Source organism: Octodon degus, unplaced genomic scaffold, assembly GCF_000260255.1.
Source record: "Octodon degus isolate 3935 unplaced genomic scaffold, OctDeg1.0 scaffold00012, whole genome shotgun sequence".
In the NCBI taxonomy this organism is placed as follows: domain Eukaryota; kingdom Metazoa; phylum Chordata; class Mammalia; order Rodentia; family Octodontidae; genus Octodon; species Octodon degus.
The window spans coordinates 22,392,413-22,408,234 of NW_004524588.1; the positions used below are offsets into that span (position 1 = coordinate 22,392,413).

The 15,822-nt window shown below is 41.4% G+C and overlaps 1 protein-coding gene across 1 annotated transcript in view; it reads right to left on the bottom strand.

Annotated features, from left to right (window-relative positions):
* The window catches only part of Arhgap42 (Rho GTPase activating protein 42), a 206,915-nt gene that overhangs the window by 154,705 nt on the left and 36,388 nt on the right, over nucleotides 1-15,822 (bottom strand). Inside the window, exon 4 of the mRNA XM_023709484.1 lies at nucleotides 4,556-4,617. Coding sequence (XP_023565252.1) covers nucleotides 4,556-4,617 — 62 coding nt within the window. The remainder of the gene's footprint in view (nucleotides 1-4,555; nucleotides 4,618-15,822) is intronic.

The following is a 15,822-nucleotide window of genomic DNA, read 5'->3' on the forward strand; positions in this document are numbered from 1 at the left end:
TTGCAAGCTTGTGATTGAGATTTTAATTTCATCTATATCTCTTTGACTCTGCTTCATGTGATCTATTTCTTTTCTGTATTGCTCATTTAAGGAATCCGTCATTTTTCTAATCTCTTCTATTTTTTTTTTTTATCAATGTCTTCTTTAGAAGCAGTTATAAATTCTTTTACTGCAGTGTTTTTTTCAGATTGGGTTTCCTCCTTATGTTTCTCCAGTTGATTCTTTACTTCAGATGCTATGGGTTCTGAGAATTCTTTTTTTATTTCAGAAAAGAATTATGCTCTGAGTTCCTCTATAACTTTCTGCTGTTTATTTACTATCAACGCTTTTAATTCATACATTTGAGCTGAGCTAGTAAAAAAGAATTCTGCTCTGAGTTCCTCTATGACTTTCTGCTATTGCTAATTTACTATTGACGCTATTAATTCATACATTTGAGCCGAGCTAGTGTCCTCTGCACTTGTTCTGGGTGGGCTTTGTGTTTCTTCCATATGTTTCTGCATTTGATTCTTTACTGCAGAGGTTATTAATTCAGGGATTTCTTTTTTCATTTCCAAACTGAGTTCCTCTATACATTTCTGCAGCTGTTTCTTTATTTCAGAAGCCATTGATTCACTGCTTTCAGCTGTGTGATTCCCAATTTGTTCTGTGTTAGTGTCTTCTGCAATTGTTATGGGTGAGCTTGGGTCCTGAGACTGCATTTTGCTCCTTCTCGTTGTCATTTTGTATAGCACCGTCTTCTGACCTTTGTTGTAGAGCTTTGTTGCAGTTATAACCTTAGCATGTACTGAAGTTCAGATGCAAATCTACAAAATTTGGATTTATCCAGCTGTGCCTGGCTTGGGTCTGGCTGCTGTACTCAGCTCCTTCCTGATGCTGCCCTTGGGGGTGAACCTGTGTTGCCCCTCTGGCAAGATGTTCTGCTCCTGGACTAGCTGGGTGGTTCCGTCCCATACACTCTCTGCAGGGATTGCAGCTGCAGGGTTTCACCCCAGGCCTATATGCCAGGCCTGAACTGAGTCTGGAGGGGACAAGGTGGAGTAGAGGGGAGAGGCAGCTCTCCCACATACTCACCGTGCCTGGACTAGGACTGGATCTGGGGTTTCCCGGAATGCAACAGAAATTCCTACTCTGTGGGCGGGGTATGGGGGGTACTACAGAGTGATGGGGGGCATCCCAAGAAGGTGAAAGAGGGTGTCACCCACGCTGCGCCTGGGTTGGGACCAGTAGGTCACACCAGCACAGGGTATCAGGAAGCTCTCCCACACACTCACCGGGCCTGGGCTAGTACTGGGTCTGGGGGTTCCCAGAACACAGCAGAAATCCCTACTCAGCGGGCAGGGTTGGGGAGGTGGTGCAGAGTGGTGGTGGGTGTCCCAAGGGGGTAGAAGAGGGTCTCACCCACACTGTGCCTGGCCTGGGACCAGTAGGTCCCTCTGGTGCAGGGTAGCCGGAAGCTCTCCCACACACTCACCGGGCCTGGGCTAGGGCTGGGTCTGGGGGTTCCCAAGTGAGGCAGAGAACAAGCTTGTAGGGACACCAGGAGGAAGAGAGGAAGTGTGTGAGACAGGAGAGTGCAGAGCAAGAGGCCAAGTCCTGAGAAGCAGGCTGAGGGCAGGGGCGGGCCGATTCCAGGGGGTTAGGGAAGGAGTCTATTGATGTGGAAGAGCAGGAGGCCAGAGTCAAACTCATTACTAGTATATAAATAAGAAGGGTTTTTCCAGATTTATTCCAGAGGGCCACAACCGAGCACTTTCTGTTTCCCTATGGAGCTGCCTTGTATGTTAGTATCAATTCAAATTAACTGCGGATAACCAGCATACAGTGGTAACAGCTGCACAGCCAAATTAGCCTGACTTAAAGAAAAAGGAAGAGCTGCAGCCATAAGCTGATATTGGGAGCAGCGTGAATCTTTCTTTAAAGATCTGATCTGTGATACCTCCTAATCAAAATGATTTCAGTGTTGTGTTTTATGGACAAAAGCCTAACATTTTCAACAAAGATACACATTTTTTACAAGTTTAACTAAATGATTACAAAAATATTGTGAACTTTTAACTAGCAAGTATTAAGGTTAGTACAAAGGACTATTAAATAATTTCCTATACACAAGTCATTAAAAGGCTGTTCTAGGTATAAGCATGCAATGACAGGTGTCATTGAACACTTTGGAAAATAGTGCATCATGGAAGACAATTTTTCCACTGAAAAGCAACAGACAGAAAAGATACCATAAAAAATTTCTGAGATGCATCTTCTATTACTTCTCTTACATTTTTGTTTATTAAACATGCATTTTCTATAGATTTTAGCAGAAATTGGGGGAGATAAACACCAAGGTCTAAGAAGAGATTTGATTTTTAAAGTCAATGCTTTTTTTTTTTTTTTCATGTAATTAGTTAGTACAGGGTCTACAGGGTCTCACCACACAGATCAGACTCATTGTGATCCTTCCTGTTTTTCAGCCTCTCAAGTGCTGGGATTGCAGGAATGTGCCACCATGCCCAGTCTCATCTGCTGTCTCAGCATCACCCATGGGCAGGGCTAGCCCAACAGGCTGGGGATGGAACCCCCAGCCCTGGCGTCTGCTTAAGCAAGCATTTTAATACACTGAGCTATCTGGCCAGTCTGAAATCAATGTTTCTTTAAGCTTTTTTTTGTAAATAGTCATTAAGCTACCAAGATGACACATCTATCCATCTTACTAAGTATGGTAAATTACTGCTACTACAACTATTTATTTAAACTACAAAGTTTATATCCCCTCCTTACCATGAGATTCAGTTTTTCCTTTCTGTTCTGACAATTTAAAACTCAGTCAAACCCAATTAATGTATACTTATGAATTAATTAAAAAAACAATAATTAAGTGGCTTTATAATTAGAGTTCCTTTACACTTTCTTTCCCAGAACATTTAAAATATTTTAACTTTTAAAACACAAATTCACTTACTCATCTTTGTATTCACTGTGTTATCAGGTATTGAATTATTCATTTATAATAACACTATAGGACTGGAAGTGTTGATTATCACTCCAGTACTTAGATTTGTGGGATTAATGATTGTTTTGTGCACAATCTTTGTGGAAACACATTCTATTAGGCTTCTGTCTACCGAGATTATTTCACGACTTTGCACAGTGTACTAGATCTTCTCTGAAACTATAGGTAAAGCAATTTAAATCCCCGGTATGACTTCACCCAGGGAAGCCAAAGTTCTTTCTTCCTGAACATTAGAACATGGCCAGAGGCAGAAATGCAGGTCTTTGAAGCCCTGAGAGCTGGCATGTCAGTCTTCACCCCCACGGTTCTTGTGACACTGCTATACTCCTCAGGCTCCCCCCCTTAATCTCTGCCCCTTACTGTGGCATCGCACGCCACGATCTCGAGAGCCTGCAGAGATCAGCTTTCTGGACTCCTGAGCTCCGGAGGCCTCTTTTCCAACTCAGCAGCATCTCAACTGCACAGCTCCTATATCCCCACCTCCCCTCTGCCCAGCAATCCTGACGTGGTGTTTGCTGGCCCTTGTTCCCAGTGGACCCCAACACATGTAAAGGCACGCTTCCCTTTCTGCTTTCTTGGGCTACTGGGACCACTCTGCTTCCATTTTCACTCTACTTAACCAAGACCGATTTTCACATCATGTAAGTCCTTAACCCAGTACCCCGCCTTCTGCACCAGTCTTTGGATGGAGTCTCACCTCCCTGCTGTACTCACTGCTCAGGCTAATACTGAGCCTTACTAGGAAAGGCCAGGAAAGCATGGCAGCTGGTCTTTCTGGTGTGTCTACATCTAACTTCAATGGCTCTTTCTCGCTAGAGAGGCTTCCCTTTATTGGTCCCTTCAGTAACCCGTGTTCGGCTGCTTTGAGCCTTTTCTAATCCCAGACAGAACCGTTCGGGTCTCACACTATTCTCCACCTGTCCAGGTAGCCAGTTTACTGTCCCACAGTTTACTAAGTTTTCAGCAGTCCTCTCTCCCTGTCCTCCTCCTCAGAGGAACAGCCTTTCCTCTAGTGAGTGCAAACTTCCCGTGCTGTGAATACATTCTATTGGGTTGTTTCCCTGCTTTCCTCCCACACACTACAAAACCGTCTGTGGGCGATTCTCTAACACCTTTGTTATATTACAGCGCCACCGACAGGCGATTGCTCTTCTGACTGTTTGCGCAGGGTCTCAGGCACTGCTGCACACACCCGCAACGGTGCATTCCCTCAGTCTCCATGTCACTTCCAACTGAGTGCCCACATCTCCAAGTGCCCCTTCCCATTTCGTCATCGTTCACTAGAGGAAGTGTGTTCAGTATGTCTAATCTTAGACCAACTGAATTGGTAAGCAAAATAAAGGCAATTTACATCTGCTGGATAAGCGAAATAAACAGAATGGTGTATCTTACTAGCAATATTTTGTAATTATACTCCCAAACCTTTTCATAAGATAGGGCATTTGGTACACCTATCAAATAATGTTTTATAGCCTAATTCAGGAGATTTAGTGTTTCTTTGTAATAAACTGAAACAAACAAATGTTATTTAAAAATAGGGTACAGACTTACCAGTCTCCGTCTTTCTTCTTCTACTGTAATAAGTAGCCTTGCAAATTCCTTTAGTGATTGTGCTATTTTTTAAAAAAGAAAAGAAGTGTTACTCTTCATTCACAGCTAATAATTACAGAAGAACACAGATTTCAATAAAGCTAGTCTCTAACTTAGTATTATATTCTGCACTTTTATGTTGTAGCACCACACATTATACATAGTAAGATTCTAATGACTCACAGTATAGACAAGAGATGCATATTTTGCTGTGTTGCAAAATGAGGTTCAGCCAGTATCAACTATAATATTTCTTCTTCAAAGATAACATGAGAAATATGATTTATGCATTTACTATAGAAAATGTATTACTACATGAAAATATAGTCCTGGAATCACTTCTACATAGTGACTACAAACATGAAATGTTTCAAATACACAACTTTGTGTGTATTTGTACACACTCTTGAGTCCAGAACTCAGTGCTCTGCTCACCCAGGTAAGTGCTACATCACTGAGCTACCCTCCAGCCTCAAATATGAAACATTTGTTAAAAAGGCAAGCAATTGGCAGGGCAATAGCTTAGTGGTTGCCTAGCAAGCACAAGACCCTGAGTTCAATCCCCCAGTATCCCCCAGCTCCCCACCAAAAGCAAACAATCAAGTACTATTTTGATGTGCTTAGTAGAAAATAATAATGCAAGGCTTCCCACTGAATTCTAGAAACTCAGGGACTTACATGTATTTCAAAAATGGATTCTACATGCTGAAGGGGTCAATGTATTCCCACAACTGAGGCAATCTAAAGCTTTGCTATTTGATTAGGTAGCCAGAATAGACCAGTATTTTGGGAGTTTATTAAACAGAAATGCAATCTCTCAGGCCCATCCCCAGAGTCTGCCTTTTAGCATGATCTGTTTGTGTACTGTAGTCAGGAAATCCTGTGTTAGAAAGCTATGCATCCATACTGCCCCGCTTTTAACAGAAATTAGAGAAGGCAAAGTTGCCTAAATTAGGGACAAAAATTAAGAATTTGGAAACACTAGAAGGACAAGTTCAAACTGATAAATTAATGGGGAGTTACAGTACCACATTCTTTAAGACTGTGGAGTCCTAAATGGCAGTCGTAAAAGGGTAATTCATCTATATCAATTTCATACCAAATACATAACATGAGTTATTAACTAAAATTTAGGGGCTGGGGAGATGGCTCAGTGGAATAAATGCTTCCCTGGCAAGCGCAAGGGTCTGAGTTCAATCCCTGGTTCCGCAAAAAAAAGAAAGAAAGAAAAATTAAAATCTAAATGTTTGGGATAAAAAATGGTAACACACATAAAGTGCAGAGTTCATGTTTCTTTAAGCTTTAAAGTATGCCTTCTAGTCCTTAACATGCAGCACATCCTCTGTCCCAAGTGGCAGTTTTGAAAGAGTAATTCACTTACATCAATTTTCATATCAAATACATAACACAGTTTTGAGGTAGGGCTACAGCTCAGCCACAAAGCCCTTGTCTAGCATGGTAGAAGGACCAGGGTTTGATAGCTAGCACCACAAAATTAGTAAATTAATTAATTTCCATGTAGGACTCTTGTCTCTTCTGAACTAGAGCGCTTTATGCTAACCAAGGTTGTGTTATATGCTAGCTCTACAATTACTTCATATTGGGTTTTATTCAGTTACCATAACAAAATCAAAAGATTACTTGGGACTGTGGGTGATCTGATAAACACATTAATGGCCTAAGAATAAATGTAATTCTTTTTGAGTTTAGAAAAATGAAATATTAAAGGGTGGCGAGATAGCTCGGGCAAGCACAGGGACTGGGGTTTGACTCCCCATACTGCATGCCATGCCTGCCCCGTTCCGGGTGCACTGAGCCGCCCACAGAGACTGGGCATGGGCACACACCTGTATTCCCAGCACTGGGGAGGCTGAAATAGGAGGATCACCATGAGTTTGAGCTGTGTAGTGTACCAAACACATTAATTTGGTAACCTGTACCAAATACATTGAGAAAAAAAGAAAGAAAAATGAAATGTTAATTTCTTCAAAAATATTGAAATTAATCCTGTATCACAGGTTTATGATATTAGGTTGAAAAGGAAAATATTTTATAAAGAGCATTTTTTTAAAAGTTTTACTGATAAACAGATAGCAATGAGACAGTTTCAAATCAAATCGGAAGTACAGTTTCAACAAATAATACACTGCATATATTCTTCTTAGTGGTTCATTTGTGTACAAGATGCAGACTTGTGATCCTATTTACAAACACAATTAGAACAAATCATTCTATTCATTAAGAGAATGCAACTATATCTCTATCCCAACCTCTTTGAATACACAGATACAAAATGGACATTCATCGGTATACCCCATTTTTTCTAAGTTCCGTTATTGAATATTATAGGTGTGTAAATTCAGCAAAATATTCTAAAAGAGTCCAGTAGCCCATAATAGCATTGGGTCTTCTGTTTAACTGGCAATGTCAGAAATTATTGACCTGAGTCCCCCACAGCGCAACACAACAGCATTGGCTTTATTTCCTATATTTCGTCTTCATACTTTTCTACTGGATGGTTAAGACCAAGGTAAAGCAGGACCTATGCAACAAGAGTTGTAGCTTTTTGGTCTGAGAAGGTCAGTGAAATGCCCTCAGGATTTATCCTGAGATCCTGTACCTCAGATTGTAGAACCTTGGTAAGTGTCAGCCATATGGATGAGTCACGGCCATTGCTTGGCCAATGTGCTCTCTGTGAAAGCCTGAGAGAGTGTCTTCTCCCCATGTGACTCTCCTTAGGCACACTCTACGTCATCGATCACTTTCCTCTTTGGTCCCCAAATTTTCTGATCAAGAAGATTATAAAGAGCATTTTAAGAGGACTAGCATAGCACATGTTTATACTTTCTTTGGATAAGGAGTGCTGCCAGAAAAGTGCTGGAAAGCCAGTCACTGTGCATGGAACCCCGCTGATGAGCTTGAAGAGCTCAGCAAGCGCTGGATGATGAAAGGCTGTGCTAGAGTGCCCACAGGAGAAGGAGCCGTGGGGCCACATGAGGGGAGGCACACGCTACCTGGGACAGCGAAGCAGTTAAGAGGACAAAGGCTGTTTACAACTCTTTGTAAGAAGTACATGAAACTGGGGTGGTGTACATGCCTGTACTCCCAGCCCTGCGAGGCTGAGGCAGAAGGACCATCCTGAGTTTGAGGCCAGCCTGGGCTACACAGTGAATTTGAGGCCAGCCTGAACTACATAGTAAGACCTTGTGTCAGAAAACCAAATTTTAAAAAATAAGACAGGTGTGGTTGCACACTCCTCTAACCCATGCAGGAAGGAGGATGTTGTCTATTTGAGACCAACCTGCGCTACAAGGTGAGCTCAAGGCCAGCCTGAACTGCTTAGTGAGACCCTGCTTCAAAAAAGATCAATAAACAAGAAAGCAAGCAAGCAAGCAAGCTAGCTCGCTCAGATTTTTAACTTAGTGCTTCCCAACCTTTTTAAAAAAGACAAAAAATTTCCTGAGATGGTCACTTTCACGAGAAGCTACCTGATGACGTGCTCCAGTGACGCGTGGGAGAAACCAGGAGAAAACAAGAGACAGAATCAAGGCACCGAGCTCCAGCACGGCAGGGAAGCAGCAGACCTGCGGGGCCGACAGACACGTGCAGGCCAGCAGCCGCGGTGAGTCTGGAGGGCCTGGCCGAGAGCAGGACAGGGCTGCAGGCGCCCAGGCACGCATCTGCACGGAAGCACTGAGAAGACAGCATCGTACTGGGGCATACGTGGGGAGGAAAGCAAGAAAAAGGGAGCTAAAAATGACGAAGCTCAAGTGGTCTTTCTGGGGAATTAAAAGAAGTAGATTGGCTGGCAGGAGGTAAACTGAAGTCTCTGTAAAATGCATATACTTTACACAAATAACAACAACAACAAAACCATTAAAATGCTGCAAATGCTTTATTTTCCTTCTTAGGAGCCTACTATTCAGCAGAGCATAGATCATATATGATGGAATTTCCCAAAGGGTCAAATAAACACCCAGAGCAAGAAGCCTGTCACCAGGAATACCGAAAAGCGCACTAGCTTTCTGGCTGGCAGCACTGTGGCATCTCCTGCTAAGTTACTGAGTGCGCTGCACCGCGCAGTCCCGCGCATGGTGGGCTGTCCTGAGGCAGAGCCCCAAGGACCACCGCGTCTGCGCTTCCGGGAGCCGCCCGTGCCGAAGGCACATTGGGCACTGGTCGTAAACCAGGTCGTGGTGCCAAGCAAGGGAGCTGAGGTTCTTGCTTTTGTTCTCCTTGTCCAAAACCGAATTATGCTGTTTTCTACTTTATTTGCATTGTCTTGTGGTCTGTTTCCCATATAAATGCTATTTATACACTTGGTAAAGTAATAGTTGGTTATAATAAGAAATGTCTGAGAAGAAAAATTTTAACATGCAAAAGCAATTTAATGTCTGGTTTCCCACAACAAAAACTACTCCCCCTCCAGTTTTTTGGGACTGGATCTGATTTGACAATAAATTTTGTTTCCTTTTTTCTTCTCCTTTAAAAAAAAAAGTTTAGCTTTAGATTATAACCTATTTCATAAATATATACATTTTTTGGTTCAAATCAAAATATTTGTGTTTAAAGTACTGCATTAGTATAGTTTATAACAGAAAGAAACCAGGAACTAACAATCCTATAATAAGACATTCTCATGTAAATTAGATTTTAGGAGACCAGGCCAAGAGGAATGTCTGGTTACACCTGTGCCTGCCCAAATTATACTCAAATTATACAGAATTCCGAGGGAATTGAGGCCCAGGCCAACTGTGCAGTGTGTGCCAGCAGCTCCTAAGAGATGAGAGGCCAGTCCTGCTAAGGAACATGTCCCCAGCTGTCTTAAATGTCCACAAGAACGGTGGAAAGTTTATTCTGTACAGACATAGGTTTGAAACATGAAGCAATTTCTACAGCATCCATTACATGCTCTACACAGAACAGCTACAGATTGTTTGTGAATGTTTAAGGCTTTATTCTAAGACTCGAGCAAAAACCTGAAAACGTTATTACCTTCAAACTCCTAACATCCGAGTATAATCAATTATTTATGATATTTTACTCCTTCATATTAATCTTTATATGACTAATGACCAATTTACTCTTTGATTTTGGGGGTCCAGACTAACATCTAATTTAACAGCAGGTGCTTCCATTGCAGATTGTGACCAGCCTTCATTTCATGACAGGAGCTTGATCTTGTGCAAGCTCTGCTCCAAACATAAAACTTAACATACAGCAGGGTTTCAATAGATGGTTGTCAAATGAATTAACAAGTTTAACAGTACAGTTCCACAGTCTCTTAGCTGTACAAGGAGAAACAACACTTTTTGCTCTAGGATTCATGAAATATTATGAAACAAGCAAACAAACAAACAAAAAAACCAAATAGGCCAGACACTCCGCTGTTACTTGCACAAATTCCTGGCCTGGCTGCCCTCCTCCATAATAATTTCTTCCCTTCCTGTCCACCTGGATCATGCCATTCTTGGAGCATAATCCCAAAAGTTTCATATAGAAATTTAAACTTTCCAACAAAATGTAGAGGTTAAAAATATTGTTACTGCTTTTTTTATTCCTACAATGTAATATTGGAAATACATTTTTAGGATTAAAGAAATCTATTACTCAAATGTGTTTATGACAGATTCTCTCAGGATAAACATAAGGGCAGCTGAATTTTAGCCTAGATAGTCATGAAGTATGATGATGGCTTCTATATTTGCCAATAACCTAAATTCTGACATATTCCTAAACTGTCTAAATATCCATTTCCTAGCAATCTTCCCAGAAGACTTAAATTCATCCTACTGCTTCTGATAAAAATCTTGTTCAGTGTCAGAAAGTCAGAATGAGAGAAAACAAAGAACTGCTCAGTGTCCAAAAAGGAATGAAAGAGAGTACAGAAAATTACACCCAGTTCATTGTTGACATAACTCTATAATCTTATCAAACGAAGCATTATATGATTACATGTTTTAAATTGATCAGCTTGGGCTTTACCTATTTTAAAATCCCAGTGAGAACTGGCAAAGTGATTCTCACCTCTAGGTAACATCTATATTATAATCTGAAAATGCTGCTGACTTCGTCTCCCATGAGTAGTTCCTTAAATCTAAACATACACATACCCAACAGATCACTAGTCCAATGAAATACGAAACTACAGGATACTGTATAATTTTACCTTCAAATATGCTGCAGCAAAGAACTAGATGAACCACCTTGTTAAATCTCAAAGAAAACCCCATAATTTGTGAAAGTCTGTAACAGCCAGATTACAGCAGTATAATCAGATTGTATGACCAGATTTTATTAGTCCAGATGATGGTCCTACAATCCTACCTTTCTACTTGGAAGAGAGAGAATGAGTTTTCCTGGGCCCTATCTTAACAGCCTGGACCAACTTTCTACAAATGGTAGGCAATAGTTAAGTCATAAATAGGATTTGGATATGAGGCAGAGTAGACTAGTTGGTCATATCCTTGTAGAACAAGTAATGCTGAGAAAAACACAAGTAGCATCAACATAGACCAAGTGTCAAGTGACACTCCAACCACACTATTAAAGAGGAGTGATTAAGGAGCATCACATCAGGAGCAGTTCATTCTTGGAACTTCCACCAAAGGAATTTTAATTCTTTAAACACTTTAAAAATAATCAAAAGTAACATACAGACTATAGTTAACAGAAAGTTTGAACTAGGAAACAATTTAACTCATACCGAAAGCAAGAAGCATAATCAGCCTAAACAATAAACACTGCAGCAGCAAAAGATGGATTAACATAAAATTGACACTGACTTTCACACTAAATGCCGGTGTCCTTGGTAGCAAGTAACACTCCCATCAGTAAGCTGTCGCCTCTGTCTCCCAGGATGGTATGATCTGCAGCTACAAGAACTAGTGTTACTTTCTGGGATCTACAATGTTAGGTCTCTTCCACTCCATTTGTCCTTTCAAGCTCCATGGACACCTAGTTGCAAAGTCAATAAACAGCTTCCTAAGTCAACAGGAAAAATAAGTATTCAAAGGCATAACAATGAATGCTCAAGACCACCATACACAGTTTAGGACTCAGCGGCACGAATTTTTCTTCTAACACTCCACAGTCCCTTGGAAACCAGGTCTTACATGAAAACCACATGGAAGAAGTTATCTTTGAGGTAACTAATCCTGGTTCTCCACAATGTCTTCTTTGTGGCTGGAGGTTTTAATTGCCAAATACCACTCAAAACCAGAAATCTATCTTGAAAGCAACCTCCTGAAAGCATGCACTTACGTTGCAGCCTTAAGGCTTATCAGTGTGTTTCGGTCTAGCACGTAGTCAGGTGAATTGGGCTTAGGCAACGCGATACATACTGTAGCAAGCTGGAAGACACTGCTAGTCATTCTTTCTGTTATTAAAAAGTAGCCTGATATTATAGCATAGCCTTATAAATTAAGAAACACAGGATATAAATGAAAAATGTAATAACATCTAAATTTTTTTCTTTTTTTAATCTTTTATTTGGTACAGGGTCTCACTGCACAGTAAGACTCACAGTGATCCTCTTGTCCCAGCCTCCCCTGCGCTGGGATTACAGGCATGGGCCACCATGTCCAGTTTCGGGGGCCAGCACAGCACTCCCAGTACAGCATGCAGTACCAGGGATCGGAAGCCAGGTCCTTGTGCTTGCCAGGCAGCCATTTAGACTGCTGCGCTACTTCTCCAGCCCCATTTAAACTTTTTTAAAAGGCAAGCTGACTGGATACTCTGAATAACTAGCATCAGCCTCGTCTTCGCCTCGGGACTCATCTATGACTGACCATCCCACGTCCCTCACCCAGTCCCCACAGTATTCAGACCCCAGGCCAGACTTTGTACAGCACATGTGGTAATCAATCCTACTTTGCAAGCTACTGGCTTAATATCAAGGGATTTTTTTGTGTGTGTGCTTTAATTTCTCTTTATCCTCTAGTTACACTACCCAGGTTCTTTGCAAGGGTTATAACTTGTCACCTGGTATACTTTTGAATTCCCAATTTCCATTCTTCCTGCCTGCCTGCTCCTGGGTTCTGATAGTCCTGGGTTCTCAGGCATCCTTAGCTGCATCTATCAGCAAGGGTCCTAAATTCACCTGCTATTGCACTTTCGGGCTGAGACTCAGGAAGTAACTGAATCTTCTAGCTCTCATTCTCTTCTCACTAACTGGATTCTCAGTCTGGTTTCTCTTACCCTCACTGGAATAACAACTGAACTCAAGAGAGAGAACTACGACCCCAAGGACCTGACCTATAAAAGAGAGCTAACACTGCTGCTTCAGATTGTTCGATCTACCTAGGAACACAGAGGAGACTCATCAGGCTTCCTGGGCAAAAGTCACAATGGGCGTACAGTGAGACAAGTACGATAAATAGAATGTTTAAATTTTAAAAATGTGTTACAGTAAACAGCAAACTGCTATTAGTCCCCCCCAAAAAATTCAAAGTACTTCTTCTTGCTTCAAACATACTTATCCTATTATTTTTGGTAATATATTTAATGTTTTTCTTTAAGCTGTCATCATAGTTTTCAATCATCCAATAGTGTTTTCTTAGTGTATTACTGACACCTGCTTTGAAACCATCCAAACAGAAGATAGTTTGAGAGTTTCGGTATAAATATTCATAAATATGTATGTATATTCATATACATATTCTATCTGTATTACATGACAGCCAATTTTTGACAAACGAACACATACAAATATATAAAGGATAATCTTTCAGTGTCACACAGTTGAAAAACCCATTGCAGCTGGTTTCTCCCTAGATCTGGTCACACTATCTTATTATTTCAAACGAATTCTTAAGAAGTTTTACTGAGATTGATCAACTCAAGTACTGCTGTGCATATCCCAGAGTGTAAGTCATATATTTATTTCATCTTCTTTCCAAGCACACACAAATGTGCTAATGGAAATAAGGAACTGAGTCATTCTCACATTGCTTTGCTTTGTTTTTTCATTTTGTTTGCCTGTTTGTCTCATCTAGATAGTATCAATCTGCCTCCCAAAGCCAAACAACCACTAATCAGAAAGCACACTCCCAGAGCACACGACTCACACGACGGAGCTCCCACCGAGGCAGTGGCCTTACCTACACCATCTCATTCAAGATCCACACAATGGCACACACACTGAACTGCGCACATGTGCATTTCACAAAGGTAAAAGTAATATCAGCTGAACAGCTTGCTCCTCGATCTCAGGCCCAGAAAGTTCGAAAGCATGTATTTATCTTGGATGATTTGACTCCAAAGTCTATTCTATTTTGGCAAACCATTATTACGAAGGGGTGGGGGGAGAGAAAAAGAAAAAAAAAGTAGTGCCAGCCTATTACCATGCTTACTACCTCATAGGAGAACCAGAACAGAGCTTGTCCTCTTTAAAGGCAAACAGTCCCAGGGCTGTTCGCGCTGAAAGGGCAATCAGGCGCCAAGTGGCCTGCCCTAAGTGGAACAATCAGTAATTTGTTGCTGAGAAACAACCACTTACACCCTCTGCTCCCACAGACTTACTGCCATCAGGATCTGACCTCGCCCCTGCATTCCTTCACATTCCCCAGCCTCAAGCAACCCCTCCCTACTCCTCTGCCCCAGAGCTCCTGCCACGCCTGGGAAGTGTCAACATCCGGGTCCTTGCCCAGCTTGGCCTTTTAACCCTGCGACCTCTCTGCTATAATTCTCACACACACACAAACACTAAAAGTTCAAGCTATCTAACCCCTTCCGTTTTTGCTTTTGGCAATCCTTTCATTCAACTCTGGTTTACTCCTAATTTCATTTCCCACAGTGGCTATCTGAAAAGAATGTTCTTCTTTCTGGAGAACCCAACCCCAAATACCCCTCACTCTTGCCAGATGTCCTGGCCCACTGCTTCTCTGAAAGAAGTTCAAGAACCCGTGGTCCACACTCTCTCTATTCATTCCCTCCCAGTTGCCTCTGTGCAGAAGAGGAGCCTTCCCTCTTCAAAGCTACCCTGTTATTTTAGCCCGCTTCTCCTTTCTTACAAACCTATCGTTTTCCCTTGGTCTACAAATCAACAACTATATTAATATAGGGAGCTCCTACATTAATGAAGAGAAACAGAAGAACACGGCAGTAGAAGGAAGAGGAGAAAAAATATTATTTGATTCAAACTCTAGCACTGTGTAAAAATCCAGTATCACATGAAAAACCTATCACCATTTTGCATATTTTTCACAAAGGAAACTGAAGTGTACAGGCTTCATAATCTGCACAGTCATAGAGCTAATGATCCTCAAAGTTAAACTCTCAGCTCAAGTTAACTTGGGTGGTATACACCTGGAATGTATAGCCTTTCTCATCCTAACACACTACCCTAAACTTAGCAAATCCTACAAATTTCTCCCTGGGAGGAATTACCTACTGGGAATTTCTACCAGAGATTTTCGTCAGATTTCAAACCTAACATGTATCACAATTTAATTCCCAATTCCATTCCATACCCAGGTATCCTTGCCCCATAGAAATACATAAAGGTTCTCACAGCCCCACTGTCCTACTAACTCTAGGAATGAGTCGCTCTAAGTTCTTCCCTCCACACATCCAATCACCAAAAGTTGATTCCTCTCCTCTACTCTTTCTACATATTCATGTAAGAATCTCACTTCATCTCTGCTATAATATTTCCTAGTTCCTCAGCATCTCTCCTTCTAAGTCACTGTATGCCAGAATACAGTCCCTTGAGGGTACCTTTCATTGTGTCATTTTCCTACTCAAAATACAAATTCCAACGGCAAGTGATTATGTCGCACAAGATACCTTCTCAAGTGCCTTAATCTAAGATGCTATTATTCTGAATCTTGTACTCGAAACTACCAGACGTTACTATAATGCCCATTTCCATGATTTCCCTTTCCCTAGTTCCCTAGTGCATCCTACCTGCCCGTTAGGACCCAGTTCCAATAGCCTCCTCTACTGGGATAACTTGTGTCCTCGCCAGCGTCCTCCTCTGGCTTCAGCACTCTCCAAGGACTACTGGCTGTGTTATACCTTAAGCATTCAGCATCTTCTCCTCATTATACAGTGACTATATCACAAAGTACTTTTAACACTCCTAGCTTGTTAAGGATAAGAGAAACTTTTATTCAGGTTTGTGTACTAACGGGTTCATTGTACTCAGATAATTCATTATTGGTAGAGAATTCTAGAGAATCCCCAGTTCACAAATCAGTGCAAACCACATCACGTATATCACTTTA